Raw genomic sequence first — 26139 nt, 5'->3', positions numbered from 1 at the left:
TCAGTTGGTGTCATCGGTTTCCTGAAATATTAGCTAGGAATCTCGTGAAGACCATGTGGTATTCATTGTGCTGTTAGACTTTTTCTGATGGTTTGCAACTTTTAGAGGTCTAGGGAAAATACCCCCAAGTGCTTCCCATTTTTCTGAAGCAGAGTCACAGAGCAGAGAAATATACCAGGTCATGCCTTGTGATCACATAATGGATGCAACCGCTTCCACATCCAAAGCCCATAAGAGTGAGAGGATGAGAGGGATGCACCTGGAGGGTATTGGACCACCTCCTGGGGCAGCCAATAGACTCCTTTAAGCCTTAACCAAAAGTTACCAGAAGAGCACATTTGTGCCCACCTCCTGATGCAGCCAGACTCAGTCAAGCACTCTGTCCTCCCAAGAAGAACCACACTGAAGAGAATTTTCCAGACCTCGAAGTCCCATCCCTCACTTTACAGATGAGGAAACAGGCTGAGCAGGAAGGGGGCTTGTGCAAGCTCAAATGACAAGTGCATCAGTGACAGGCCTGCCTGTCAGCCAGCTTCCAGCTGGGCACCTGCTCTGCAGGAGGCCCTGGGAAGCTCAAGGCCAGCAGGGCAGACAGTCACAGCAGCAGCCCAGGTGTGAAGGATGCCTGAAATCCCGTGGAGGGGTGTGCACTGCATTCCCCCTGAGCTCCTGGAGGAGGGCGAGGACCTGTCTCCCCCTTCAGTCTCTGCAGAGCAGGGCTGCAGCCTCCCAGAGTCAGCCAACACAAGTTCCGGCCCCCTCAGGTGGTCACACTTCCTAGGTGTGTGCCCTTGTGTAAGCCAACATCACCTTTTTGACCCTCGTTCCCCAAGGAGTAAAGTGGAATGAGTAATGCAAGCTTGCTGAATTTTCTGGACTGAAACATATTGTTATATAAAGACTCACTGAGGGGGACCCTCCCTGGTGGTCCAGTGGTTAAGATTCTGTACTTCCAGTACAGGAGGCAGAGGTTCAACCTCTGGTCAGGGAACTAGATTCCACATGCCATGTGGCATGGCCAAAAATTTTTTTAAAAAATAAAAAGACTCCGTGAGGCATAAAGTGCTATTAAGCTAAGGTACCACTCTACACAGAGAACATGCTGGAACTGGGGTGGACCATTTCATAGAGGGAATGGGCCAGTTTTCCGGAGAGCAGGCTCAGGCAGGGGCTCCTCCCCCGGTCCCACCCTGGACACAGACATGAACCCACACAGACACTCCTGCTCGCACTTTATTAAGTACGGAGGACTAGTTACAACAGGGGTGGAGGTGGCGGGGGAAGGCTCAGCCCCCACCCCCACCATCAGTGGCACACGATAATAAATAACTGGGGTGGGCACGGGAGAGGGGTGGCACAATAAGCCCTGATAGCACAGCAGAGGCACAAACGCCCCACTGCCACGCTGTGGCCGCCATCAGCGCTGGCCTGATACCATGATCAGGGAGGGGTGGGGCCCTCACTACAGAAGCCTCCAGAGCCACTAAGGGCCCCCTCTGTGGAGGAGAGGTGTCTTCAGCACTTGGACCCTCATTTATGAAAAGAAATCTGGGCCCCTGGCTGGTCCAGTCAGACCCAGATAGTCGAGAGGCCAAGGTCTCTGAGACTTCTAGATTGTTCTATCCAGGATCCAAGAGACTAACGGCTCATTACTACCTGGGGTCCTGATTGGTCTACCCAGGACCTAGGACCCGAGAGGGTCACTGTCACTTAGGCTCCCAACCGGTCCCCTCAGGACCCAACAGCAATGCGTCACTATCACTTAGCCTTCTGATTGGTCCATTCAGGGTAATGATTCCTGGTTACCTAGACCTCTGATTGGTCAACACCCCAGGCCAGGATCCAGGAAGAGCTCGAGAGGCCCCAAGGCAGAACTGGGGAATTAGGTGCTCAGGGTTGGGGAGATCCTCACAAGGCAGCAAGGCCCAGATTGAAACAAGGGGAGGTCACAGGGCAGGATATAAGGCCACCTGGCTGGGTCAGGCCGGGGTGAACCAGTAAGAGGGGAGGGGGCAGCTTCCGGGATAGCAAAGAGTGCCCAGCCACTGTCGGGAGCGGGTGTGGGGACCTCGACTCCTTCCCTGGGTTCCAGTCCCACCGGGTAGAAACTGGGGTGCGGGAGCCGGTAGCCCTTAATGCAGCTCTTGGCCCATCACCTCCACCTACGGGAACAGGGTAAGGGAGGGTTGCGGCTGCACTTGCGTCAGTGGGCTCAGTCCTCCAACCCCTCCATCAAGTCCGCGATGCTCTCCACGTAGTAATGGGGCACGAGGTCGTGCTGGCCGGCCGCCAGGTAGGCCTGGGCCTCCTCCAGGCGGGAGACGCCCGTGAGTGTGAGCACGGTGGTCATGCCGCAGCGGTGGCCGAAGAGGATGTCGGTCTCCAGGCGGTCGCCCACCATCAGCGTGCGGCCGGGGTCCACGCTGAAGTGCTCTGTGATGCACTCGAACATGTAGGGGCTGGGCTTGCCCACCACCAGGGCCTGGCGACCCGAGGCTGTCTCCACGGCGGCAGCCAAGCTCCCAGTGCCTGCAGGGACACGGACACTTGGTCAGCGTGGGCGGCAGTGGGAAGGCATCCAGGCCTGGGAACTGGAATCCTCAGCAGCAGCTTGGCGTGGGGGTTAAAGCAGGCTGAAATGAGTGAAAAGGCTGCCTGCTTCCCAGTTTTAGTGTGGGGGTTAAGGGCATAGATTCTGCAACCAGCTGCCTGCGTTCACATCCCATCTCCACTTTTCTTTGGCAAGCTATTAACCTCCCTGTGCCTCAGTTTTCCCATCTCGAATATGGAGCCACTGCACATAACCAGGTCTGGCTCAGTCAATCCTGCCTGTGGTTCACTATTTTACCCTGGCAGTCGTACATCTCTGGGCAAGCCAATCTCTCAGTTTTCTTGGATTCACTGGAAAGGGGGATCCAAGTGATGCTTGCCTTCAAAGAGGTGCTGTGGGTACCACAGGGGCAAGTGCTTTGGAAATGGAAAAGCACTTAACCAACAGCAGTTGTGGTTATTGCTACAAGAATATGTTCTGGCATCGGAAATTGGCACCAGCTCTTTTGGAACAGCAGGGCACAGAAATGTTTGCACCTCTGACCCAGTCTGCCTCCGCTGGGAGTGATCACAAGGCGAGAATTCAGACTGGAGACAAAAGCTACATGCTTGAAGATGTCCGTGGCTGCAGTAACTATAATAAGCAGAATTGTGGAACGCACCCAAGTATTGAACAATAGGAGGGCTGTTGAGAAAAGGACGGTTCTGATTCTCAGCCCAGTACCATCCTGCCCCATACAATGAGTCCACTGTGCCCGTCCCAGCGGTACATCTTTGTGCCAGAATGTTCTACCTTCACACTAATGTCCCTGAACAAATGATGATGATAATCACAATTTACTAAGCACATTCTAAAGTGCCAGGGGTTGTGCGGGAGTTCATGAACACCCATTTTACAGATGACAAAGCTGATGTTCAGTGTTGTTAAGTAACTTGTCCAGGGTTGCACAGCTTAGTAAGTGGCAGACAAAGGATATGCATTCAGGTAAGTCTGACTCAGACACACGAGGGCTGGCCTGTACCGGCTCCAGAGTGCTGAATGTTTCCTTTTCAGGAATTCTGTGAGTTGGTAGTTAAACAAAACTACTGTTTAAAGTCAACTTATATGAACTTAAATAAAATGTTTAAAACAAAGGTAATACATTCTCAAAACTCATCACTGCCTAATTATATCACCATTATCTATGCTCTTGAGGTTATTTACATCCGTAATGATGGAAATATTACAGAATGGTGTGTACTTACCTTCCTTCCCAAGCCCACGATGGGACGTGACCTCACATTGGTAGGCTGAAATCGGCCACCGGGGGGAGTACTAACACCACAGAAATTGGCAAAAGTGTAAATCAAGGTTCTTCCGGTTCTTAAAGATTTATCAGTACATCGCTAGTCTGATCCCAAACACTCTGGGCCTCCTGTCTCCCTTCTCACAATGAATGACATTCAACGTGATTAAGCCAAAGGCACAGAAGGTGCACAAACAGCAAGTGTCTTCAGCCCTGCGGCCCCCAGATGAGGAGGAAGAACTTCCTTGGGATCAGGGCAGAGCTGGCCCAGAGTGACCCTGTGGGGCAGGTCTCCCTGACCTCTGACCTAGAACTTGCCCACTCGGTTTCCTAAGAACTGAGTCAGGAGGAAAAGTCATTTGCTCTTTGGTTAGAAATTCCTTCCAGAATGGGAAAGGCTCAACTGAGTCATCCCAAAGGGATTTTCTTGGCTCCAGGACCATCGCTCTATTGGTGTCTTCCTTTCCTACCAGGTCTGAGCCTATCACTCTCGGCCCTTTGTGTCCCACCTCAGTCAGTATTACTGAGGCCCAACTGTGTCGGGCACCAGGGATACAGCAGTGAAGGAAACTGAGATCCGCATTCTGGGGGAGCTCATCCCAGCAGGAGAGCCTGAACGCAACTCCGCCCTCAGACCATCACATCCCAGTCTTCTCAACATCCTGTCATCCAAGAGTCCTGTATATTCTGCTGGTGACGTATTCCTAAGGCAGCAGGCTTTTCTATTTGCCAGCTCAACTGGCTGCCACATGGTAACAAGATAAATGCACAATTAAGCAGACCCATAGGGATGGGAGGGGGAACTGGGGTGAAATTCACATTATTTCAGATTTTATGCATATTGGGGTCTTTATTTAAAATGTTATTCCACTCACAAAGCTGCACAATTCAGTCATGCTCAAACAGGATAGCAGTGGTGTATTTCCTGAGCTCTGTCTCCCCCTCTTGGCTGTGGGAATGACCAGCACAGTTGGCGGGCACAGCCAGGTGGGTGCTGAGATTCAAGGGGCACACGTGGGCAGGGCCTGGTCTCTCCCCAGCACCTCCACACCAACCCTCCTGAGCCCTTAGGCGAACTTCTGAACCCACAGCCTTCACCTGAGCTTTGAGGCCTCTGGAGAAACTCACTTTTCACAGCACAGCCTCAGGCAGGCAGGAGCTGCTGGCAGCTGGAAGCCCTGAGCAGTGCTCTCCCCTTGGATTTATGGGGACACTAAAGTGGTCATGCAGCAAGTAGGTCTGCGGCAAAACCAAGATAGGCCTAGAACTATTAAGATTCCCAGCTTGGAACTGATTCTGCCATGGCCCAAGCCCTGTTCCATTCCTGAGAGCCCTGTCCTGCAAGATGCCTCCTCTAGGAAGCCTTCCCAGGTCTCCTCAGCTCTAGGCCCTCCCTGCCACCCATCATAATACTCTATCTACTCCATCAAATTCACCCTGCCCTCCCAGGATCTGGAATCAATCAAGTCAGTGGCCAGCAGGGAGAAAGTGATGGATGTCTGTCCCTCCCTCGGCCGACTGACTGGTTGTCCCTGCTGTCAGTTAGCCTTTGCTACCCTCTGCTCTTGTTTAACGTGAACCCTCCAAGATGTAGAAGCCTCTTTTGCTCCCGCCTCCTCTGCAGATGTGAAATTCCCAGATGACAGCAGCAAAGAGTGCCCTGGATGGCGGGGGTGGGGTTTAGAGGCTGGAGATAAGGTGGCCTCAAGCACCAAGTTCAGGTCCTCTTGCTTTTGGGTAGCTCACATCCCTTCTCTTAGCCTCAGTTTCTTTAACTGGAAAATGGAACAATAACTTCCATCTCCAGAGTAATTCTGAAACTAACAGACACCAAGGTGCTTCATAAAGCTCTGTAACAGGAGAGGGCTCAGATACAATTGACATCATCTGAACACCTATTACAGAGCAAGCACTTGCCCTGATCACTCTCTCCTCAGCGAAACTAAAACTGACATGTTAGTATTCCCATTCTACCCCCAGGGAGGAGATGCTCCACGGTTATGTAATTTAACAAGATTACAGAGCCCTGCAGCTGGAACTCAGGTCAAACTCCATCCACCGCCCGTTCTCTCCGCACACCTGCCTTCAATCTGCCGCCAGAAACGCCTGTTCCAACTCTCGGGGCGCGGAGGGGGGCGGGGGGGGAGGGCAGGGGGATGGCGGGCTTTGTCCCCAACTCTCCCACCTCACTTCGATGGCGGGTGGGGAAAATGACAGGAGTCATGGAGGCTGGTTCAGGAAGGCTAGGGTTGAGAGTCGGGGCCCAGGATTGCACCCGTGACTCCCCGAGCCACAGTGTCCTCATCTGTCCAACCGGACCCCACTTCTGCCCCTCACAGCATGGCAGCTGCGAGAAAGCTGCAAGAAATACTAGATGCGGCCATGAAGACATGCAGGGCTGTTGCTGGGTGGGGACCGCCCGCACATCCCTCCAGGCCCCCTCCTATCGCCTGGAGACGCCCCTTCCCCAGCCCTCACCCCCAGGCACGGAGCTGAAAGCGCGGGCCGCCCCCCAGCTGTTTCCCCGCGCTCACCGGGGGTCCGGCTGCCGTCGCTGAGCGGGTGCCACGGGTCGCGGTCGGTGGCCACCAGCAGGCAGTCGGGGTCGCGCAAATGCGCGCAGGCCTCGCTCAGCTTGGCGAAGGAGAAGTGCTCGTCGTAGCCCACAAGCACGGCGCGCACGCGCGGGGCCGCGCCCGGGTCCTCGCTGGGGTCCCCCGCCAGGCGCAGCCCGGCGGCGCGCAACTCGGCCCGCAGCCCTTCACCGCCCAGCACGAACACCGCGCCCTGAGTGTCCGGGGGTCCGAGAAGGCGCTGGCGCAGCAAGCGCGCGGCGCACAGCGCGGAGCTGAAGAGCTGCTCGGAGCGCAGCCCCCCGAAGCCGAGACGTGCGAAGCGGAGGGCCAGCTCTGGCCGCGCGCGCCGGCTGTTGTTGCTTACGAAGAGCGTCGCCTTGCCAGCCCGAGCCAGTCTCTCCAGCAGCTCGGGGGCGCCCGGCACTGCGCGCTCGCCGTTCCACAGCACCCCGTCGCAGTCGAACAGTACCCCCTGCGCCCGGCCCACCACGTCGCGCAGGGCCGCGCCGCGCAGCCTTTCGCAGCGCGCCATGCAGCAGCCTGGCTGCCCGCACACCGGAGCCGCGCCGCTCTCTTCCCGCGGGCACAGCGCGCTCGCCCTCAGAAGGCCTGCTGGCACCCGCCAATCGGCGCGCCGGAAGGGCCAGGGGGCGGGGCCATGGCCTGACCTGCAGCCAATGGGAGGGAGAGTCTCGGAGAGGAGCGGCGAGGGTGTTGCGAGCTACAGGAGCTTGGAGAAAAGGGCGGAATCTCGAGCTCCACCGAGGGAAGGGGGACCAATGAAGACCTAGCCTGGTCCTTCGTCCCGCCTCTTAGCTCCTCTGGACCAATAGCCGCAGAGCTTCAGCCCCGACTCGCCGCCTGCCGGGAGAGGGACTGACCTTTTTGACCAATAAGGAGTTACGAATAGAAAAATAAGGCCGGCTCCTCGTTCCCCAGCCAATCACAAGCTTAAGACAGATGGTTGCTAGGAGGAAAACAAATGCTAACGGAGATGTTATCTTTAGGTCAACTCTCACTGCCTTCCAGTTCCGAGCGGAATCCCGGGAAGAAGTCCTGGGATGCAGAGTGTGGTTGTGACTGGGGAGAGAGGCACATGCTGTCCCCTCAGCCGCTGGAGCCCTTGGCCTAGACCAGTGGTTTCCCACACTGCGCATAGAGTTCCCAAGGAAACGGATTTTTTTTTTATTATATAATTTACATACAGTAAGATGTGTGGATCTTAAGTGTATATATAGTTCGATGACTTTTGATAAACGTTTTTTAAAACGTGTGATAGGACCCCAGAAATTCTGGTTTTAATTCCTTTGGGTGAGCCCTGGCTTTTTTTAATTTGTTTTTTAATCACCCAGGGATTCTACTGTGAGGCCAGAATGGAGAGGCACTGGGCTAGAGGCAGCTTGGTCCCTACTTGATGAGGAATGTGTCACAATGCTAAGGCTGTCTGCCAACCTCTGAGAAGACTGAAGACTGGTCTGACCCCCAGGAGCAACTGGAGCTTCAAAGACCCGAGAAAAGGCACACCATCAGCCTCCGGGGCTTATATTTTCTGTTTCTCATTGCCCTGGGCTTTTGCTCCTGACCTTTTGCATAGGTGGTCTCCTTCACTTAAAATGTTCTTTCTTCTTCCTCTACCTGGCCAGCACACACACACACACACACACACACACACACACACACACACACACAGTGTGGGTTAAATGGCTTGCTCCTAAGTGGGCTCTCATGGGCTCCTGGTGCCATGACACTTGATTTTTTTTTTTTTTGCCCTGCCATACAACTTGCAAGATCTTAGTTCCCTGACCAGGGGTGGAACCTGCACCCTTGGTAGTGAGGTCGGAGTCCTGACCACTGGACCAGGAAACGGCCATGACACATGATTCTAATTGTCAGTTCTGCCCGTTCCCAGGAGCTCCCTGGGCATAGGGATGAGTTGGGGCCTAGCCCAGAGTCTGGCACAGAGCATGGTCAGGGAATGTTTGAAGACAGGTTCATCCTTGCTCCCCGGGGAGCCTTCCCTGGGAACAGAGACCACCACAGGTGCGGGAAAACAGTGACGGCAGCCATGACTTACAGGGCACTTCTGTGTGCAAAGGCAGTGCTTTGGTCTTTACAAGTGTCTCATTTAATCCTCACAACATTTCTGTGGTGGAAGTTGTTAAAGTGATTTCACATATGAAGAAAAGGAAACTCCAATTGCTCAGGATATGAGGGACAGGCTCTGGAATCAAGCAGACCTGGGCCAGGTCTATGCCTCACTTGCCATGTGACCTTGGTCACTTTCTGAGTTTCAGTCTCCTCACCTGTAAGAGGTAATGGGATTTACTTCCCCAAAAGAGGATTAGATGGAACTCATGCATAGAAAAGAACAATGTGTAGCAAAGAGTAAACGCTAAAAATGTTGGCTGTTACCATTTCAGACAAGAAAAAAGAAAGGAGGCAAAGAATAAGTAATTTTTTCCCCTTTTATCAAAGTGGCTTCTTTATTTCAAGGACAGAAAATAAAACTATCATTTGGGTAGCTGCTCCAGTTTTGTCCAAAATAATTTATTTGCCAGCCTTACAAAAAAAAACAATATGTTGGCAAGAGGAAAAAAAAATGTCCTGTGGGAGCAGGCAAGCCTCTGCTTCCTTCCGGCGGCTCCCCTGGGACCCTGCCAGAAAGTAGGGAGGTGACTGAGGGGCCCTTGAGGCCCAGGGTGATCCAAGAGGAAAAGGTCTGGAAGTGGAGGACTGTCCTGAGTCCTTCTTGCCGTGGGGGCCGACCCAGCGGGCACCAAGGCACTTTAGGCAAAGGCTGGAGGCTCCCGCCCCCTTGGGAGGGGTGAGGGCTGTGTCCTGGGAGGATGAGGTGGGAGGGAAGGGGTGCTGAGGGGTGTCGTGGGGGAGCTGTGGGCTCAGTTGGTCTCTGAGGCGAGGCTCCTGGGCCGGGCCTGAGGGGGCATGACTGGGGCAGTGGGGGCCCTGCCTGCAGCCTCAGGGGCCTCTCCCTCCTCAGCGGCCACCCCCAGGTCCACATGTGCAGGCGAGCTCAGGCTGACTGGGCTGAGAGAGGCCGGACCTGGGGAGGCCGGGCTGGGGGAAGCTGGTGAGCGCCGGCTCTGACGCTGGGCAGGCTGGGGGGCAGTGGGAGGTAACGGGGGTGGCACCGTGGGGGCCCGGAGGCTGCTGCCAACCAGACGGCGGGGCAGAGCCCGAGGGGTCACAGGGCTGCCAGAGCCAGGGGGCAGGGGTGGTGCTGGAGGGGAGCTGCGGGTGCCAGAGACCTGGGGCGGCGGCATGGTGGGCCTGGCGGGTGCTGGGCGCTTGGCTGTGGAGGAAGGAAAGGGGTGGTTAGGCGTCTATACTGCCTGGGGCAAACCCCCAAGCTTGATGCCACTGCAAGAACTTTTATCTGCTGTCCCTTCTGCCGGGAACAGGGTCCACACTGGCTGCTCATCACTCAGGCCTCTGTCCATATCTGTCCTCAGCTTGAGGGCCCCTCCCCGACCCAGCCCCAGTTACTGTCATGTCTTCCAGTCATATTTTCTTCATGGGGGACTTCATGTCCTCTGAAATGATCTTGTCAGTTTTAATTTTGCTCCCTTCCTTCTTGTCTCCCTGACTAAAATGCAGACTAAGTGAGGCCATCTTCTGTCCAGCTGGCTGGCACAGCACATGGGTGGCACAGAGTAGGTGTTCGGTACATATTTGTTGAATAAAGAAATGCCACCTGTCCCACCGGCCAGCTGGGTCCTCCTCACCCCTTGCTCAGAAGCAGGGCTTCTGAGCCCCGCTCAGAAGTGGGGGTAGGGCTGCCCCACCTCAGAGGTGTCTGCATGGTCCAATCTCACAAGGCAGCCAAGGGGCTGGGTGGGGCCAGGACAGCTAGGCTCTGCTCCAAGCTCTGCGTCTACCCACTGGGGGACTTGCCCCCTGGAGCCTCAGTTTCTTCATCGCTGAGATGGGGTGACAGCTTTGACTTCCCAGGGCTGCTGTGAGGATGAGCCCAGGTGATGCTATGACAGTCCTTTATCTTGTCCTCTGGTGAGCTAACATCTCATCTGTCCCCACCTATTCCACTAGGAAAGGTGGCTAGAAGCCCCCTCCTGTAAGAAGGTCCCTGTGTGACCTGCTAGCTCCGGCCGGTCCAGAGCTTCCTGCTCCATCCACTGCCATCCAGGTAGAAAACTCTAGCGCCTCCTGGGCCGGACCTTTCAAGTGTCCTAGTCACCCTGGCAGATTCTCCACTTGAACCCCTGACCTTCTCACCTGCCTGGCTTTAGGCCACTTCAACATGTAATTGCACCAAAGAGGCACAGAAGGAGACCACCTAACCACCACCACTGCCACCCCTTCATTCACTGTGCTTTGAAGACCCCACTTCCCTCTGCACTCCGTGGTCCCAGGGCTTCTTGAGGGACTGGACTCAACTGCCCTCAACACTCACGGTCACTACTTATGGAGCATTTACTGGGTGCTGAGTATGGGCCAGGCAGCCCCATTTAATTATCTAAACAGCTTCAAGGTAGGAGTGGTTATTGTCCCATTACACAGAGGAAGAAGCTGAGGCACAGACAGGTGAAGTCACCTGTTCAAGGTCACAGAGTGATCTGATCCCAGAGTGTCAGGCAGCAAACCCAGGCCCTTAGCCCCCTGGATTCCATGCCTCCCCTGGCTGTCTGAAAACATGGGACAGTATGAGATTGTTGATCCCTCTCACTGCCCACCCTCTGCCCCTTCTCCTCCCATGGCCAACTCACTCCTCCGAGCCATCTCCTCTGCTGGGGTGGCCGCCTCTGGGGGGCTCCGACTGACCTTGGGGGAGGTTGGTCTGTGGGGCGCCTCGGACTCTGCCCTGCAAGGGAAGGAGAGGGTCAGGATCAGCCATGGCATCTCCCAGAGGTCTCCAGGCATCCGGGGGTGTCTCCCAGCCAACAGGCTGAGTCTGGGTCCTCCTGGAGCTGTTCCCCACCACCCTGTGGCCGGGCCTGGGGTCTGATAAGATCCTCTAGCATTGGCCAGAGTTTGCATCCACTGAGCCCTGGCTGCTGTGTGCTACTGTGACAGTATCCACAGTCCCCCATGTGGCCAGGATGGGGGCAGAAAGTCTCAGCTCTCAGCCTCCATGCGACCTGCTCTTAAAAGTAATTAATTTGGCCAGGTTGGATCTTAGTTGTGGCACTCGGGACCTTTCGTTAAGGTGCACGCACTCTTGAGTTGCGGCTCACAGGCTCAGTCAACTCTGGGGCATGTGGGATCTTAGTTCCCCAACCAGGGATTGAACCCATGCGACCTGCATTGCAAGGTGGATTCTTAACTACTGGACTACTAGGGAAGTCCCAGCCTCCATGTGATCTTCATGGGATGTTTTGACCACTAGAAGCCGCAGAGTGGATGAGAAGCAGAGGAGGAAGCCATGGCTCATTCCTGGCTCTGCTTTATTGGCTACTCCTCGGGGAGGCCCTTCCTGACCGCTGCTTTCTTGGTCCCTGTTCCCTACTTGACACCCGGCCCTGTTCTACTGTTCCTCGTAGCACGCGTAACGGGCTGACGTTATATCGGCATTCTGGTTGATTCTGTCTCCCACCCCCTGGAGTGCAAGCACTGAGGGCAGCCTGTGTCTGTCTTCTTCATCTAAGGAAATTCACGTTCTGGGCCCCAGCAGTCTGTGATAACTGAACAATACCCACTGGCTAAGGAGGCAGCATGCCACCACGCAGCCCTTCTTCCGGTTTAAAGGATCAAAGAGAAGACTGGAAAGTATGGTATTTACAAATTCCAAAAGGCCCAGTTCTCTAAATCTCCAGGACCTGAAAAAGTGCCTGGCACAGAGTAGGTATTCGGTAAAGAGCAGGGAACACATCAGAGGCTGAGAAGAATATGCCTGAGTCCTACCCACTCCAAACTGGGAAATCTGGTCTTTGGGAGGAAAATATAATGCTATTTCCTAAAATGTTCTTGGATGCCCTGAGAGATAGTGCCTCTAGCTGGGCATCTTCGGGCCAGGACAGGGCCCTTCGTACCCGTCAGTCCTTACCTTTCCTTGGTAGCCACTGAGGCTGGGACAGCGGCCGGGGTGGGTGTGGGAATCGACGGAAGCTCCTCAGAAGCCGTCATGTCGCTGACCTTGTCCTGGGGGGCAGGTGCTGAGAACAGGCCCGACACATTGAAGTTGATATCTGCAGACAGAGGGGGCAGGTCTGAACTTTCATAGCTTCCACCGGCCTCTCCACTCCGGCAGGCATCAGAACCACTTTCCCTTTCTCCTGATGTTATCTAGACTGTGTTTCGCCTTCCTACTCCCAGGTGGGCCTCACAGCAATCCCACAAAGCACGCACAATCATCCCCATTTTACAGATGAGAAACTGAGGCTCGGCGGGGAGAAGCCATTTCCTCCAGGCCTCCTGGTGAGTTTGCAGGGCTGCCAGGGACTGAAACGGAGTCTGGAGGGCGCCAAGTTGGGTGGATCGTTCACAAAGACAGGAGCTTTACCTCCAGGAAAGAGGGTGTTGGTGTTCTGTATCAGAGCCTCGACCACGCCTACCACCTGGATGGATGAGACCGAGGCCGCATCCAGCTGGGCCAGGTCCCTGGGATAAAAAGAGAGCCAAAGTGAGTCATCATTTAGCAAAGTCTAGTGACCCCAACTCTCTGGGCCTGTGCTGGGTGCTGGGGACACAAGGATCAATCCTTTCGCCATCCGTGGCCAGGTGAATTACAACCCCTCACATATCACACTTTACAGTTTAAAATACATTTCTCTATTTATTATCTCATCAAATTCCCAAAGAAAAAATTCTCAATGTTTGTCTAGTTTCTCTCCAACTTACAAATAAAGAAATGAAGGTCCAGAGTGACTTTATAAGGTTCATCCCTGGAAGGTTGAAGGGGGTGAGGCTAGAACCAGATCTCTGGCTCCTGCAACAGGCCACCAAGCATCCCATTAAAGCCATTACCCAGAATGTCTATCTCTGAAGCCCTGTGGGGTCCATGATCCCATGATCCTCACAGCAGCCTTGACAATAGAAGTTGCTCAACCCACTCCAAGGATGGAGAAACTGGGGCCCAGGGGAAAAATAAGCAGATGTTGAAACGGGGGGGCAAGAGTGCTACCTTCCCCCAATCCACAGCCCCTCACCCTTCTTTCTCAGGGGGCCACAGCAGGTTGGGCCCCAGGACAATGGCGATGTTGCTGGGTGTCATCTTGTTCACCTCCTGCTCCTCGGCCAGCTGCGCTAGGAACTTCATCAGATACCTGGGGGGTGGGAAGGAGGCTTGGACCCGTGGCCAGATATCTTAGGCCATGAATACCCATGGATGCCCCCAAGATTTGAGACCTTCTCAGCCCAGAATTTCCAAAGAGCAGCAAAGACACCACGTGGGACATTTAAACATTTTTTTACTAGTTACACCAGCCGACCTACTGAACACCACCTCCATTGCTGGCACTAAGTTGCAAACCCCGCCGCCGCCCTACAGAGCTGGGACTGTTATGCTCCATGTCTTCCACGTGAGGGCGCCAAGGCACAGATAGTTAAATTGCTAGCCCAGGACCACAGGGTGGCAGAAGAACGATTTAAAGCCATCGGGTGGGGTGGCTTCAGGGTTCAAGCTATATGTTCAGTTCTACGTCTAGTATTAAAAACACATGGTTAATACATCAAAGCTGTATTTTCAGAAATATTGCCTAGTACAAGGGGGGAGGACTCCAGCCCAGAGCCCTGAAGGGCCAGCTGGGCTTTGGCTGGGGAGGCCAGGGAGGAGGGGGGTGGTAGGGGTGGTGGGGTGGGGGGTGGGACTACCTGAGGTTGCTGAGGTTCTCGTGGGGCAGACGGCTGCACACTTCCTGGAGGGCCTCCAGTCGGGCTCCCGGCTCCTTCAGGCTGGGGAGGAGGAAAGACCGGGTGAGCCTGTCCTGAATGGCCTATCTGCAGCCTAGTCTTCCCCAGCACACGCCCCTCATCCTCACCTGGCTGCCCTCATCCAATCATCATAGAGGTCAAAGGTCATCAGGGGCTCTGGCAGCTCCCGCAGGTAGGACTTAAGGGCACCTGGAGTGGTGGCAGGGACTCAGACTCAGCCCCCAAAGCCCCCACCTTTACCCCCAGTGCCTGGCTCTCTCCATGTTAGGAACCTGTAGCTCTTGTTCATACTAACATGTCTAGGTCTAACCCTGATGCTAAAGCTGAAATTCCAATACTTTGGCCACCTGATGTGGAGAACTGACTCATTTGAAAAGACCCTGATGCTGGGAAAGATTGAAGGCAGGAGGAGAAGGGGACGACAGAGGATGAGACGGCTGGATGGCACCACCGACTCAATGGACATGAGTTTGAGTAAACTCCGGGAGTTGGCAATGGATAGGGAGGCCTGGCGTGCTGCAGTCCATGGGGTCGCAAAGAGTCGGACGTGACTGAGCGACTGAACTGAACCGAACTGAACTGAATCGTTTCTTTGGGTCACAAGCGCTCTTGAAAAAATGATGAAGCCTAGTTATCTTGTCCCCAGAAAAACATACACACGTTTCAGGGGGTTGACGATGGACCCCATGTTAAGGATCCCTATGCCTGCTCAGGTGTCTTCTTGGCAGAGGATCAGGCCTTAAGCTAAACTATCATGGGACCATCTCAGGCAGCTTCAGGGGAGGGCCCTGGGGGAAGACCCTCTACCCAGGGCTCCTCGGTGCAGGTACCTGCCACAGCGTGGGGGTCAGAGCAGAACTCCTGCAGGCTGCGGGGGTCCGAGGCCATGGTCTGCTTGAGGCGCTTCAGCACCGACGCTCCGGCGGCCAGACGGAAGAGGCCCTGGGGGGCGAGTGGGGGTCACGGAGGGGTTGGGGTGGGGGCAGGAACCCCTGCCTGGGAGGCCCTGGCCCACTCACGGCCCAGGGAAAGGCCTCGGGGGCCCCCTGGGCTGGTGGGCAGAGCGAACACCACCGTGTCTGTGGCTCCTCTCGACTCTCAAGGTCTAGGATTCTGAACAAAACGAGAAGCCTGGGAGGAGCTGGGAAGTGATGAGGAGACTGGAGTCTAGACAGAAGTGGAGGGACAAGAGGCTCTGCAGGACTGTCCTGAAGCCTAGGTCTGACTTTGAAGTGTGATCCACCTCCTAAAGGTCTGTCCTCAGGAAAGCAGCCGATGTGCTAGCAGGACCGAGATGCATAGGATGGATAAGGGCAGTATGGGGCTGTGACTCACGTGGCTTCCCCAGCTTCTCTACCAACCTTCTCACCTGCCACTGGGCACGCCTACCCACTGGCCTCTGTCTACCTCTTGCAAAATGGAGCCAATTTTGCAAGAGGTAGGGCTTGCAAAAATGGAGGGCTCCCTGCAAGGTTTACTGGGGTAATGCAACGGAGCAAGGAGTGCAAAGGGTTGACAGCACAGGGCCCAGTCCATGTGAGCATCACTAAGGGGAAGGTGGCATCAGTTCAACCGCAGGAGGCCACGCCTTTTCTTGGCACCTGGGCGCTAATGGTGGGATTACACCCCAGCACAGGCATGGGTGGGAGGTGTGGGCCCAGGCATCGTGTGGGAGGGGTAGGACCGGATGAGGGGCCCATGCTCCTTCCCCACCTGCCCCAGCGAGCCCCACCTCTTCCTTCATGCCCTCAGAGAGCAGCATCATGACGCAGGCCTCGATGGGCAGGGCGATGTCCCGGCCCAGCTCTCGGAGGTGGGTTCCCAGAGGCACCCCGTACACCCTGGAGAAGGGGGCGGCCGTCATCGAGGGGGAGGGGTCTGCAGGGACGAGATAGATCAGCGGCCCAGGGTCCTCCCACCTCTGAGCAGCCAGGTCAAGGGGGCTTCCACCTCCCTCCTGACCACCCACAGGACACATCCTGAAACCATCCCACACATCTCTCCAATCTGCCCACCTCCACTGCCTCCACCCCAGCCCAGACCTCCGTCACTTCCCTTCTGCCTACAGGTCTCCATCCTGCCCCTTCATTCTATCCTGCATGCAGCCGCCAGAGCAATCTCTCCATCACAACTCTCACTGAGCCCTCCCCTGGACAGAACTCATCCTAGGCTCTCCAGTGCCTTTCGGGATGGAGTGCAAGCTTCTTAACAGGCCCTGAGCAGGGTGGGGGACAGGGGTGGGGGTCAGGTCCCCACCTGTTTGGCTGTGGTTCTCCTTCAGCTCAGCCAGGGCCGTGTCCAGTGAGCTCAGAGACTTGCGATGGTAATCTGCCTGAATCTCCATGAGCTGTGGGGACAAGGGGGAACTGAGTGAAGCTCAGTCTTCCCCAGGGGCCACAAATGCAGACCTTTCCCTCCCACCACCTCGTGGGAGATCTCAGTGGCCCCTGAGCTCCGGGTGGCTGGAGCCTGGTCTTGGACTCACGTGGATGAAGTAGTTGGCATAGGTGTCCTCCTTAGTGGCAAAGTGGTACAGGTCGGCCAAGTACTCGTCCTTGGGGACAAAGAGAGCAGGGCTTGTACCAGGGAGGCTGGGGCCTGCTGGGGAAGCTTGGTGCGGGTAGAGGTTTGCCCAAGTTGTACGGGAAGGTCGGAGTCCACTCTGCTCTCGCTCTGCCAAGGTTTGCTCCTGGGCCAGTCCACGGGAACCCCTCCGAACCCTTGAGGGGCTCTTCTGTTCCTCTTCTGTGTCCACATATCCTCAACCCAGTGCTCTGTATCACTCACCACTCTTTCATTCACTCACCCTTCATTCATTCACTTAGCCAACATGCCAAGATTCTCCCCTCCCGCCCTCCTCCCCGTCCCCTCCTGCCCAGGTGTTACAGGCATGATACGGACAGAAGCAGCTACCAGGTCACGGCTGAGTACACAGACCCCGGAGCCTGGCAGCCCAGATCCAAATCCTGGCTCGGCTGCTTCCTAGCCACGTGGCCTGGGGCAAGTCGCGTCACCTCTCGTCACCTGTGAAGTGGGGACGGCACCCACCCCCGCCACCCGCACATCCAGGAAGCCGCCAGTGCCCCTCACCTTGCACTGCTCCACCTTCCTCTTCAGCTCCTCCTCCTCCTCCTTCAGCGTCTCCACCTTGTTGGCTGTGGTGGTGTGGCTGCCCGGGCCACTGCCCAGGCCCTGACCGCTGCCAGAGTTCTTAGCCGCCTGACTGAGCCTGAGGAGCATCCCAAGGTGGGATGGTCACTGTCCCCATGGCATGTCCAGAGCCAAGTGCCCCTCCATCGGCCCGACCCCACAGGATTCTGGGGGTTGATAGACATAAATCCCAGGGCGGCAGAAGTCTGGGGTCTCGGCTTGGCGCGGGCACAGCTTTGGGGCGCCCCCCTGGTGGTGGGCTCGGTGATCCTAGCCACACACCTCCAGAGTGGAGGGTGGGGGCCCTCCAGGGTTCTTGGAGGGTTGTTGATGGCTGTCCCAGGTTTTGGGGTTACCTCCAGCAGGCACAAGCAGCACAGAGGGCCCCTGGCATGCACCATCACCATATGTCTTCCTAAGCCCCAGGTGTGTGCACAAGGACACTCACTGTACCCCTAAGGACCCTGCAGTGTCCTCCTAATGGGGGAGGGGTCTCGAACCTCTGTGGCCACATCTGTAGGCTGACCTAGGTGTGAACCACCCCCCTTGAGGCTGTGGCTCCCACCTGCTCTTGAGTGTGTTCCAGTCGGACACCAGCTTCTGCAGGCTTTTCTTGTGCTTGAGGATAGCTGGCAGCTCCTCCTGGGGGCAGGTGTGGGTAGGAGGTGGGGGTGGGGGTTCAGCAGGCTGCAGAGGTGGGGGCTGGGGGAGCTGGGGGCAGAAGGTGGGGAGGGGGGGTCACCTCGCTCAGCCGGCTAAGTGGCTGCAGTACGTCCCTCTCCAGGGTCATCTCAAACTCGGCCAGGATGCGGGCCAGCTGGTTCTGAATGACACAGCTCATCTCCAAGGCCTTCCTGTGGATACAGAACCCAATGGGCCTGGGCTCCCACAGCTCCTCACCCCCTCTCTGGAGAGACTGAGGGCCTCCTCCCTCCCTATCACCTCCTGTCTCTTCTTTTTTTCAAAATTCTTTTGACCATGTGCATGGCATGTGGGATCTTAGTTCTCAGACCAGGGCTCGAACCTGCAGCTCCTACATGGGGCAGTGTGGAGTCTTAACCACTGGACTATCAGGGAAGTCCTGACCTCCTGTCTGTTCTGTCTCTCCTTCATCTTCACCGAACCCAATGCCCTTCCAGACCTGGCTGCCCTCACTGCCCTGGACACTTCCCAGCCCAGGACTGCTCCCCAGCCTGGTCATCCATCCACGGCGGGTGCCCTCTCTGATCGGGACCTTCTCCCAGCCCAGATCCCTCCTCGGCATCTCCAGCTGAGGGCTGAGGGCCCTGTCCGTGCTCACCCCATGCTGGAATCGGGGTCCAACTCCTTGAAGCTCTCGGCCATCGTGGTGGACAGAGCCATAAGGGGAAGCTTCTTCTGCAGGGAGGGGCAGGGATGGCTGTGAGCACGAGTGCACATGCTTGCTGGCTGCCCCCTCCCAGAAGTCACTTGAATGGGCAGGAAGGAAAGCCCGAGTCCTGTCACTGGATGGAACACTAAAGACAGGGCACATGGAGCTCGCCTGAGGTCCATGCACAGTTAGAGGGGGAGTGGGGAGCCAGGAACACAGCCTCGGAGTGAACCCTTATCTCTGCCGCAGGGCCTCTGTTGCTGACTTAGCTTCTGAGGAATTCAAAACTCTCCATGGCTCCCTATTGCTCTGGCCATACTGAATGGTTGTCTGATTATAAAACATGCCTCCCACGTCCCTAGCTAGTGTTGTGGGGAGCACCACCAGTTTAGGTCAGGGAGACCAGAGTTCAAATCTCCGTTTCGCCACGTACTAGCTGTGTGACCTTAAACGAGTCACTCTACCTCTCCATCTCCATTTCCTCCTGCAGACAGTGCTAATAAAGGCAGCTTCCTCCCATGGCTGCTGTCGGCATTCAGTGAGGCAAGGCACGGACATATCTTAGCAACAGACTAGCCGTGATCAGTCCATAAATACTGGCTGCTGATTAATACTAGTGAGTAACACAAAATCCAGTTCAAATGCCGCTTCCTTCGGGAAGCCCTCACAGGCTGCCCAGTGGAAAGCACCTGCTCGGTGCTGACTGGACAGAGAAGTTCAGGTGGTCAGGGGCCTGGCTTTGGTGCAGAGGATTGGCGCTGAGGAGGCGGGGTCAAGAAGGGGAGGGGAAGAAATAGGACCTCATGAGTGAGGGGCCGGAAGGGCCTTGGGACAGAGCAACCTCCACCCCCTTGGTGCCAGAGACTCAGACTAGCAGGGAGAACCCAGCCCCGACCTCACTGTCCCACTGGACCGAGATGTCCTGCCCAGGCCCCTCCTCGCTGGGACCCCCACTTACCACCCGCTTGTCCATTTCCGCCCCACTCTGGCCCTGCAGACAGGCCTGCAGCCGTTTGTGGACACTGTGGGCTGCTCGCTTAGCTGGCTCCAGCCGCTGCTCCACCTGGGAGGAGGTCCGGGGGTTACAGATCATGGGGGGCTGTCATCCCCCATGCCCCACTGCCCTCTTCTCCCCCAGAGCAGAAACTATCTTTCTCTCGCTCCTCTTGGGGACCCCATGGCCAATAGCGTGGGAATGACTCAACTCGGGGCCCCCACTGGCATCCCCGCCCGGGCCTCCGCAGACAGCCTGTATGGACCTGCCCTGCCACCCGCTGCCGGCCCAGGCACGTACCTGCTGCAGGTCCTCACCCAGGAACTCTGCAGTCTCCGGGGTGCTGCGGTGGGGAGAGAGCTTCTGCTGAGCGGGCCCAAGTTAGGAAACCCCCTGCCTCCTCCTGCCCCCCTCCCCAATCAGGGCACCTAAACCCCAGTTCCTCCCAGTGTCCCTCCCAGTCAGCCCGCCCTGGGTGGCCCGCCTGCTCAATCCCAGTCTGAACACATTCCGTGGGGGCGGGAATGGGATACTGGGCTTTTTCCTCCTCCACCCAGGGCTGTGTCCTGAGACAGGGCGGACGAAACTGAAGCGGGGACTGGAAGAGTCTCTCTCTTCTGCTGACCCGGGGAGAGGAGGGTTGGGCTGGCCCCAAGAACGGGAAGTGTGCAAGCTCAGACTCCCGAGCTGCTGGTCACACAGGACTCTGGACTGTGGTGGCCGGCAGGGGCCCAGGACATTTGCGCACACTGCGGCTCAGAGAAAGGTGGCCTAGCTGCCCACGCTTGCACAGGCATCTGTGCGGGTCTGTGGATACCCGGTCCCCTCCCCTGGGGCGACCCCTGCCCAGTGCAGGGGTAAGAGGAGAGAAGGCAAGCTCTGGGGGCTCCCTATATTTCTGGCCTCCACCCCACCAGCCCAGAGGTTTGTGGACTTGGGGATGTTTCCACCTGAGGCTATGAAAAGCAGAAGCAAGACAGAGAAACAGGAGGCCTCCGGGTTGGAGGTGGCAGGAAGAGGCGCAGGGCAGGACAGGGGCAAGCCCCTCCTTCCATTGCTGCCTGGACCCTGTGCCTTCTGCTTCACCCTGAGCAACCCTCACCTCCCCCAGGCAACCAGAGATGGTTAACATCCCCTTTGTACAGAGGGGACAAGTGAGGTCAGGGAGGACCATCCACTTGGGGGCTCCTAGAGACAGAGAAGACCCAACATCCTTGATCCTCCACCCACCCTCCAATGAGAGCTGGGGGTTCCCCTGCCCCAAAGGCCAGGGCCTGCTCCTCCTGCTCTGGAGGTGGGGGTGGCTTTCGGAGGAAGGAGGAGAGGTGGCCAGTCCAGCTGGTGGTGGCTGTCCAGTTCTCCTCGGCCTCCCCGGAGTCCTGCCGGGGCGAGGATGGGGCTGGGAGGAAGGAGTTGACACTCACCGTCCCAGGCTGCCCGTGTGGGCCAGTTGCCGCATGCGATGCAGCTGCCTCTTCATCATCTTGGGGGCGGGCTGGAGGCCGCGGGGTCACGGTGGGGGTCGAGGGCCCGGCAGCCCCCGGCCCAGCCTGCCTCGGCCCGCGGCGCCTCTCTCGCCCCGGATGGGTGGGCGGCGCTCCTCGCTTCCTGGGCCAGCCGCGCTCTCGCTGCGGCTCGCTCTCTCCTCCCCCGCTGGCGACTCCGCCCCCGGCCCCCAGGTCACTCCTCTCTCCCAAGTTTGTTTTCTCGCTCTTTTCGCGTCTTCCGGGCCCCTCCAGGCCACCCCCTCGCCGGTCCCGGCGAGTGTGGGTCCGCCGGCCGTCCGGCGATCCACAGGTTGTGTACGCGGCCCCTCCTCCCCGCTCCGCCCCGCCCAGCCCCGGTGGCGGGAAGCAGGTAAGCCCGTGCCTGCCACCGCGCCTGCTCGGCTTGGCTTCCTGGGTTCCTGCCCCACCCACTGGCCTGCGGGCCAAGGTATAAATAACCTCGGCACCCTCTTAAAAAGAGACACAGGGTTCCATGCTTAGGAGTCAGAGGCCAAGAACAGGTCCATCCGGGCTTCCCAAAAGGATGCTGTCCTACCACTCATTTCCCAAAGGACTCCCTAGCCACCTGGAGCCAAAGGTCAGCCTCCTCTCCCCTGCTGGAAGATGATTGGAGCTTTGGCGTCCTGGGGCCACCCGGCCGTGGTGTGCCTTCGGACCAGTCCATGGATCTCTGGCCTCACTGCCTCTAATGGCCTGTGGGCCAGCTGTTCAGACCCTGCCCACCTGGAAAGGTGGACGAGATACCCCTGCCTGCTCCTGCAGCACCCATGTTTCTGCTCCCATCGCCCCCTTCATGGGGGTGCCCACCTTCCTTCAGCCACGGCAGACCCTCTCAGAGCAGCTCGCTACCACCCTGCTCTCTTCTGGCCTCAACATGGAGTTTCCTCCATCTATGAAGTCCCTTCTTTGGGAGGACTTCCTCAGCCCTGACTTCTTGTGAGGCAGTGATTTGGCTGATGCTCTGACCTCCCCAAACTCAGTAGTAGTTATTTCTTTGACCCTCCACCCAAAACAGACTTGGACGTACAGTAGATGCTCCATGCATGTGGACTCAGTCACTTTTCAGTCATGTCCAACTGCTTGCGACCCAATGGGCTGTAGCCCAGCAGGCTCCTCTGTGCATGGGATTCTCCAGGCAAGAATACTGGAGTGGGTTGCCATGTCCTTCTCCAGGGAGATGCTCCATAACTGCTAGTAAACTCAAGATGAGCGCCTTTGGGAAGCACTAGGCTCTCCCTACTCTGCACCTCTGCACCCGTTGGGCATCAAGAGCTCCGAGGGTGGGGGGCGGGGGGCCTGAGGTAGACTGGTTGACTCACTGCTCTCTGTCTTGTTAGAGCTTCCGTTCACTTTGAGGGTTATTCAAGCACCTACTACTGTGTGTGAGAGGGCAGACTGGGGACTTCTGAGAGGAGAGCCTCCGATTTGCACATCTTGACACATTCCCAGTTCCCAGCATGGGCCCTGGCACACAGTGGGCATGCGCTGGACACTGGCTGCCCCTCCACTCTCCAGAGGGAGAGCAGGCAGGCCCTAGCAAGGTGGGGACGGGCTGCGAAGGGAAGCTGAATGTGGAATCCTGGCCGGAAGTTGGGAGGTTGTTGGATCAAAGGCTCAGGCCAGGATGAGGGGATCAATCCCAGGCTAGGTTTCCTTGCCCACTTCCCTTCTCCCAGCTGGAAGGCCCCCCAGGAGGGGATTCCCGAGGAAGGCAGGGCTTGACAAATGCCTTGATAGAAAGAGACATCAGAGTCCAATGTAGACTTGGCTTCTTAAGATGTGGGGTTGCTCTTTGCAATGTCTGGGTTCTAGTTCTAGCCTCTCCACCTTCACCACTGGACTTCATGGTGACTCAGTTTCCCCTGTCTCTGCAGTGGTTGCAACCAGCTATGTGCAGAATTAGGAAACAGAAGACTCCCGAGACAGCAACTTGACACCAGGTGCCACTGTCCTGGCATCTGGGAAACTTCCAGGCTACGTGGGGTCCCCACCCTGTTCCAGCCTTGCCTTTGGCCCGGACCATACTGGCCTGGACTTGATCACTTCCCCAGCTGTTCTGAAGGGCCTTGAGGGCAAGTCCTGGCTTGTACCTCTGTCCTTCCTAGTTTTGCCTGAGCCTGAGCCCCCAGCTCCAGCTTGAGGAGGGTTCAGTCCCTGTGGACTGTAGCAGCAGCTGCTGTGGAAACAACTGAGCCGTATAACCAGGCCACCTGAACTCTGAGCCTCCCCTCTGGGCTTCAGACTCCCCTCCAACCAAAGCCAAGAGCCTTTGCAGGAAGGGCACCTGGCTCTTCTGTGTCCAGCCTGGGTGGCACTGACATACCTTTTAGCTGGGTAAGGGGTATATTTTAGGGTATATTTAAGCTCGAGCACACTCAGATCATCAACAATCAAATAAAGATTTGAAGCCCTTATAGTTGGAGCATAAGCTGTTCCTTCAAAGGATATTGTCATCAGAGGCTTTCAGACACAGAGGTTTCAATCTGTGAATTTTGAGATCATAGTTTTAGAACTGCATACGTGGGACCACAGAGGTCACCAGCCAATGACTTGCTGGAGTGTCCTCCTGACCAGGGCCTGCGTCTTGTCTGGCTCACACTGAATTCAGGGGCTGAACAACGTGCCACAGTCACAGGAGCTCAACAAACAGTCAACTTGAATGGCAAGTGAAGACACTGCATCAATGGACATTTATTTCCAGCCCAGAGATGGCAGGAACAGAGCTTACTGGTGTGGACAGAGCTGGATAGCTGGGCTCAGCCTCTCACTAGCAGGGTGACCTGAGCTGAGGCAGTTCACCTTCTTGAGCCTTTGCTCACTTGAGGGTAATAATCGCATCTACCTGATAGGGTGTTGTGTTAAATAAATTGATATGTAAAATGCATAAGACAGTTCCTGACCCTGTTTATTATTCAGCCTGCAAAGTCAGGAACGGAAAGATCCTTTAACCCCCATTCCTGCCTCAGTTGCCCCCATGCCCTCTGTGTCCTGCTAGGTGGGAACAATGGCACTTATTGTCAGATACTTCTAGCACCTTCTCCAGTGAGGTTGGGATCATGGGGTTTTATAGGTGAGTAGACCCAGGCTCCTGGCCCACGTCCCTGGCCGGCTAAATGGTAGAAGCCAAGTTAGGAAGCAGATTCGACAGGCTCCAAAACAGCCACGTGCTCTCCTGCTGCGCCAGATGGCACTGCCTGGAGACTCCAGAAATGCTGGTCCCTGCCCGCCCCCGCCTCCCGCCTTAATTCCCGTGGCTGCTTCAGAAGGCTCAGCAGCTTCAGTGCAGATTGTCTGCAAAAACCTGCGACGGCCTGGGAAGCGCCCGCTGCTGAAGCTCCAGCAGGATGTGGGCAGGGAGGCCAGTGGCTGGCGTCGAGGTGGTGTGCTGTAGCAGGGGTCAGCGGTGGGGCCACAGAACCGAGCAAAAACATCCCCTTTTAGACACTTGACAAAGTGTTTGTGGCTGGATCGGTGCTGCCCTCCATGTGGAGGCTTTTGCCTAGAGCAGCTAAGCGGGTGGCCATCATTTCTGCGGCTCCAGAAATGTCCTCAAGCCAAAAGGACTTCCCAGGAAATCCTGGGTGGAGCTGGGTCAGGGACACACCACAGTCCCGACAGCCCTGGAGAGCGTGTGCCCTCAACCCTGGCCCTGGGGGACAGCACTTGCCAGTGGTGAGGAAGGTGGTGATGTGCAGTCAGGGTGGTCACCTCCCAGGACTGCTGGTCACATTTGGGCCCTAACATGTGCCCTCGTGCACTGGATAAGCTCCCCAAGCCTCAAGTTTCTTACTTTCACTGGGCTGGAGGGAGGGGCTGCTTGCTCCAGGCCTAGCGAGGCACCAGGTTAGGCCGGCTTCCCTCTTATCTACCTTGCTGGCCTGGAACCCTGCCAGGGGGCCTGTGGAGGATGCGGGCAGGGGCATCAGGGAACAGCAGAGACAGCCTCTGGGTGAGCGGTGGCCTCTGGCTCTCTTGGCTGCTATGAAGGGATGAGCAGTGTCCTGTGCTTGCTCTTAGGAAAGCAGCTGCCTTCAGCCGCACAAAAAGAAGTGGAAGTGTGGCTTTGAGGCCTGGGAAGTCCCACTGCTCCTGGGGTGGAGGTGGGGGTCACCCCTGACAAGGCAGAAAATACTTTCTTGTGTCCCCCTCTCCCAGCCTGAGGGCTCCAGAGGCTCTGAACCGGTCTAGATTGACACCCTGTATTTGGGGATGATGCAACAGATGGTGGAGGCAAAGGGCCCCCTCCTCTGATTAGAGCACCCCAGCTGGCCCCTCAGACAGATGCAGGCTCATGGGACACCTCCAGTCCACCTCCAGCTCCCGGTGGCCATGCTCCTGGCTCAGGGGTCTGACATGACAGGGTCGCTCAGGAGGCACTTGGCGGAACGGACAGGCAGACAGCTGATGGGTAGACTGGATCAGGGAAGGGTGGTCCAAAAGACTGGACAGATCTCCTTGTCCCTGTGGTCACTGGAAGTCGACGGTGGGGGGGCCCTTTGGCCCAAGGATTCTTCAGAGGGGACTTACAGCTCACTGGGTCCCTCCCACCTTTTCAAACAAGGAACCTAAAAGTCAGAGAAGGAAGCACCTTCTTCAAAGCCACACAGCCAGCCAGAGGTCCCAGGCTGGCAGTCACGCTGGCGCCCAGGGCCACAAGCACCCTTCCATGGCCTGTGGAACACATGCTCTGAAGGGAGTTTCTGGGGCCCTAGGGGCATGCTACAGGGAGCAGGGTTTTGCCTCATGTAAAATAACATGCTTCTTAAAAGGACATTCCAAGGAGAGATTATCTTTCTGAGGCATCGTTTAAATGTTAGGCAGACTCCTGCCCAGAGAGTAGGGCGGCGAACAGGAAGGAGGCCAGGAGCCTGAGGTCAGG

The 26139-nt window shown here is 56.7% G+C and overlaps 2 protein-coding genes across 3 annotated transcripts; both read right to left on the bottom strand.

The window, feature by feature from the left end:
- Positions 1-1220: 1220 nt before the first annotated feature.
- On the bottom strand, positions 1221-6990 carry PDXP (pyridoxal phosphatase). The gene is made up of 2 exons (XM_065943598.1): positions 6371-6990; positions 1221-2529 (listed from the first exon to the last, which is right to left on the bottom strand). The coding sequence occupies exons 1-2, from the start codon at positions 6942-6944 to the stop codon at positions 2213-2215; spliced, it is 891 nt and encodes a 296-aa protein (XP_065799670.1). The 5' UTR covers positions 6945-6990; the 3' UTR covers positions 1221-2212.
- A 1888-nt stretch (positions 6991-8878) lies between these two features.
- SH3BP1 (SH3 domain binding protein 1) lies at positions 8879-21462 on the bottom strand. 2 transcript variants are annotated; one of them, XM_065943587.1, is made up of 18 exons: positions 21177-21462; positions 20053-20095; positions 19717-19821; positions 18708-18784; positions 18150-18261; positions 17973-18049; positions 17348-17486; positions 16743-16811; positions 16514-16604; positions 15990-16135; positions 15088-15199; positions 14365-14446; positions 14198-14278; positions 13534-13650; positions 12888-12985; positions 12432-12573; positions 11147-11249; positions 8879-9066 (listed from the first exon to the last, which is right to left on the bottom strand). In XM_065943587.1, the coding sequence occupies exons 1-18, from the start codon at positions 21233-21235 to the stop codon at positions 8923-8925; spliced, it is 1797 nt and encodes a 598-aa protein (XP_065799659.1). In that variant the 5' UTR covers positions 21236-21462; the 3' UTR covers positions 8879-8922. The 2 variants fall into 2 exon arrangements, with proteins under 2 accessions (XP_065799659.1, XP_065799649.1); XM_065943577.1 differs by lacking the exon at positions 8879-9066 and adding an exon at positions 9163-9722 and having other exon boundaries at positions 11155-11249; positions 21177-21435.
- Between the last annotated feature and the right edge of the window lie 4677 nt (positions 21463-26139).

This window comes from Muntiacus reevesi, chromosome 1 (genome assembly GCF_963930625.1).
Source record: "Muntiacus reevesi chromosome 1, mMunRee1.1, whole genome shotgun sequence".
Classification (NCBI taxonomy): domain Eukaryota; kingdom Metazoa; phylum Chordata; class Mammalia; order Artiodactyla; family Cervidae; genus Muntiacus; species Muntiacus reevesi.
The sequence above is the reverse complement of the archived record's forward strand: the minus strand, read 5'-3'. Positions and strand labels throughout refer to the sequence as shown.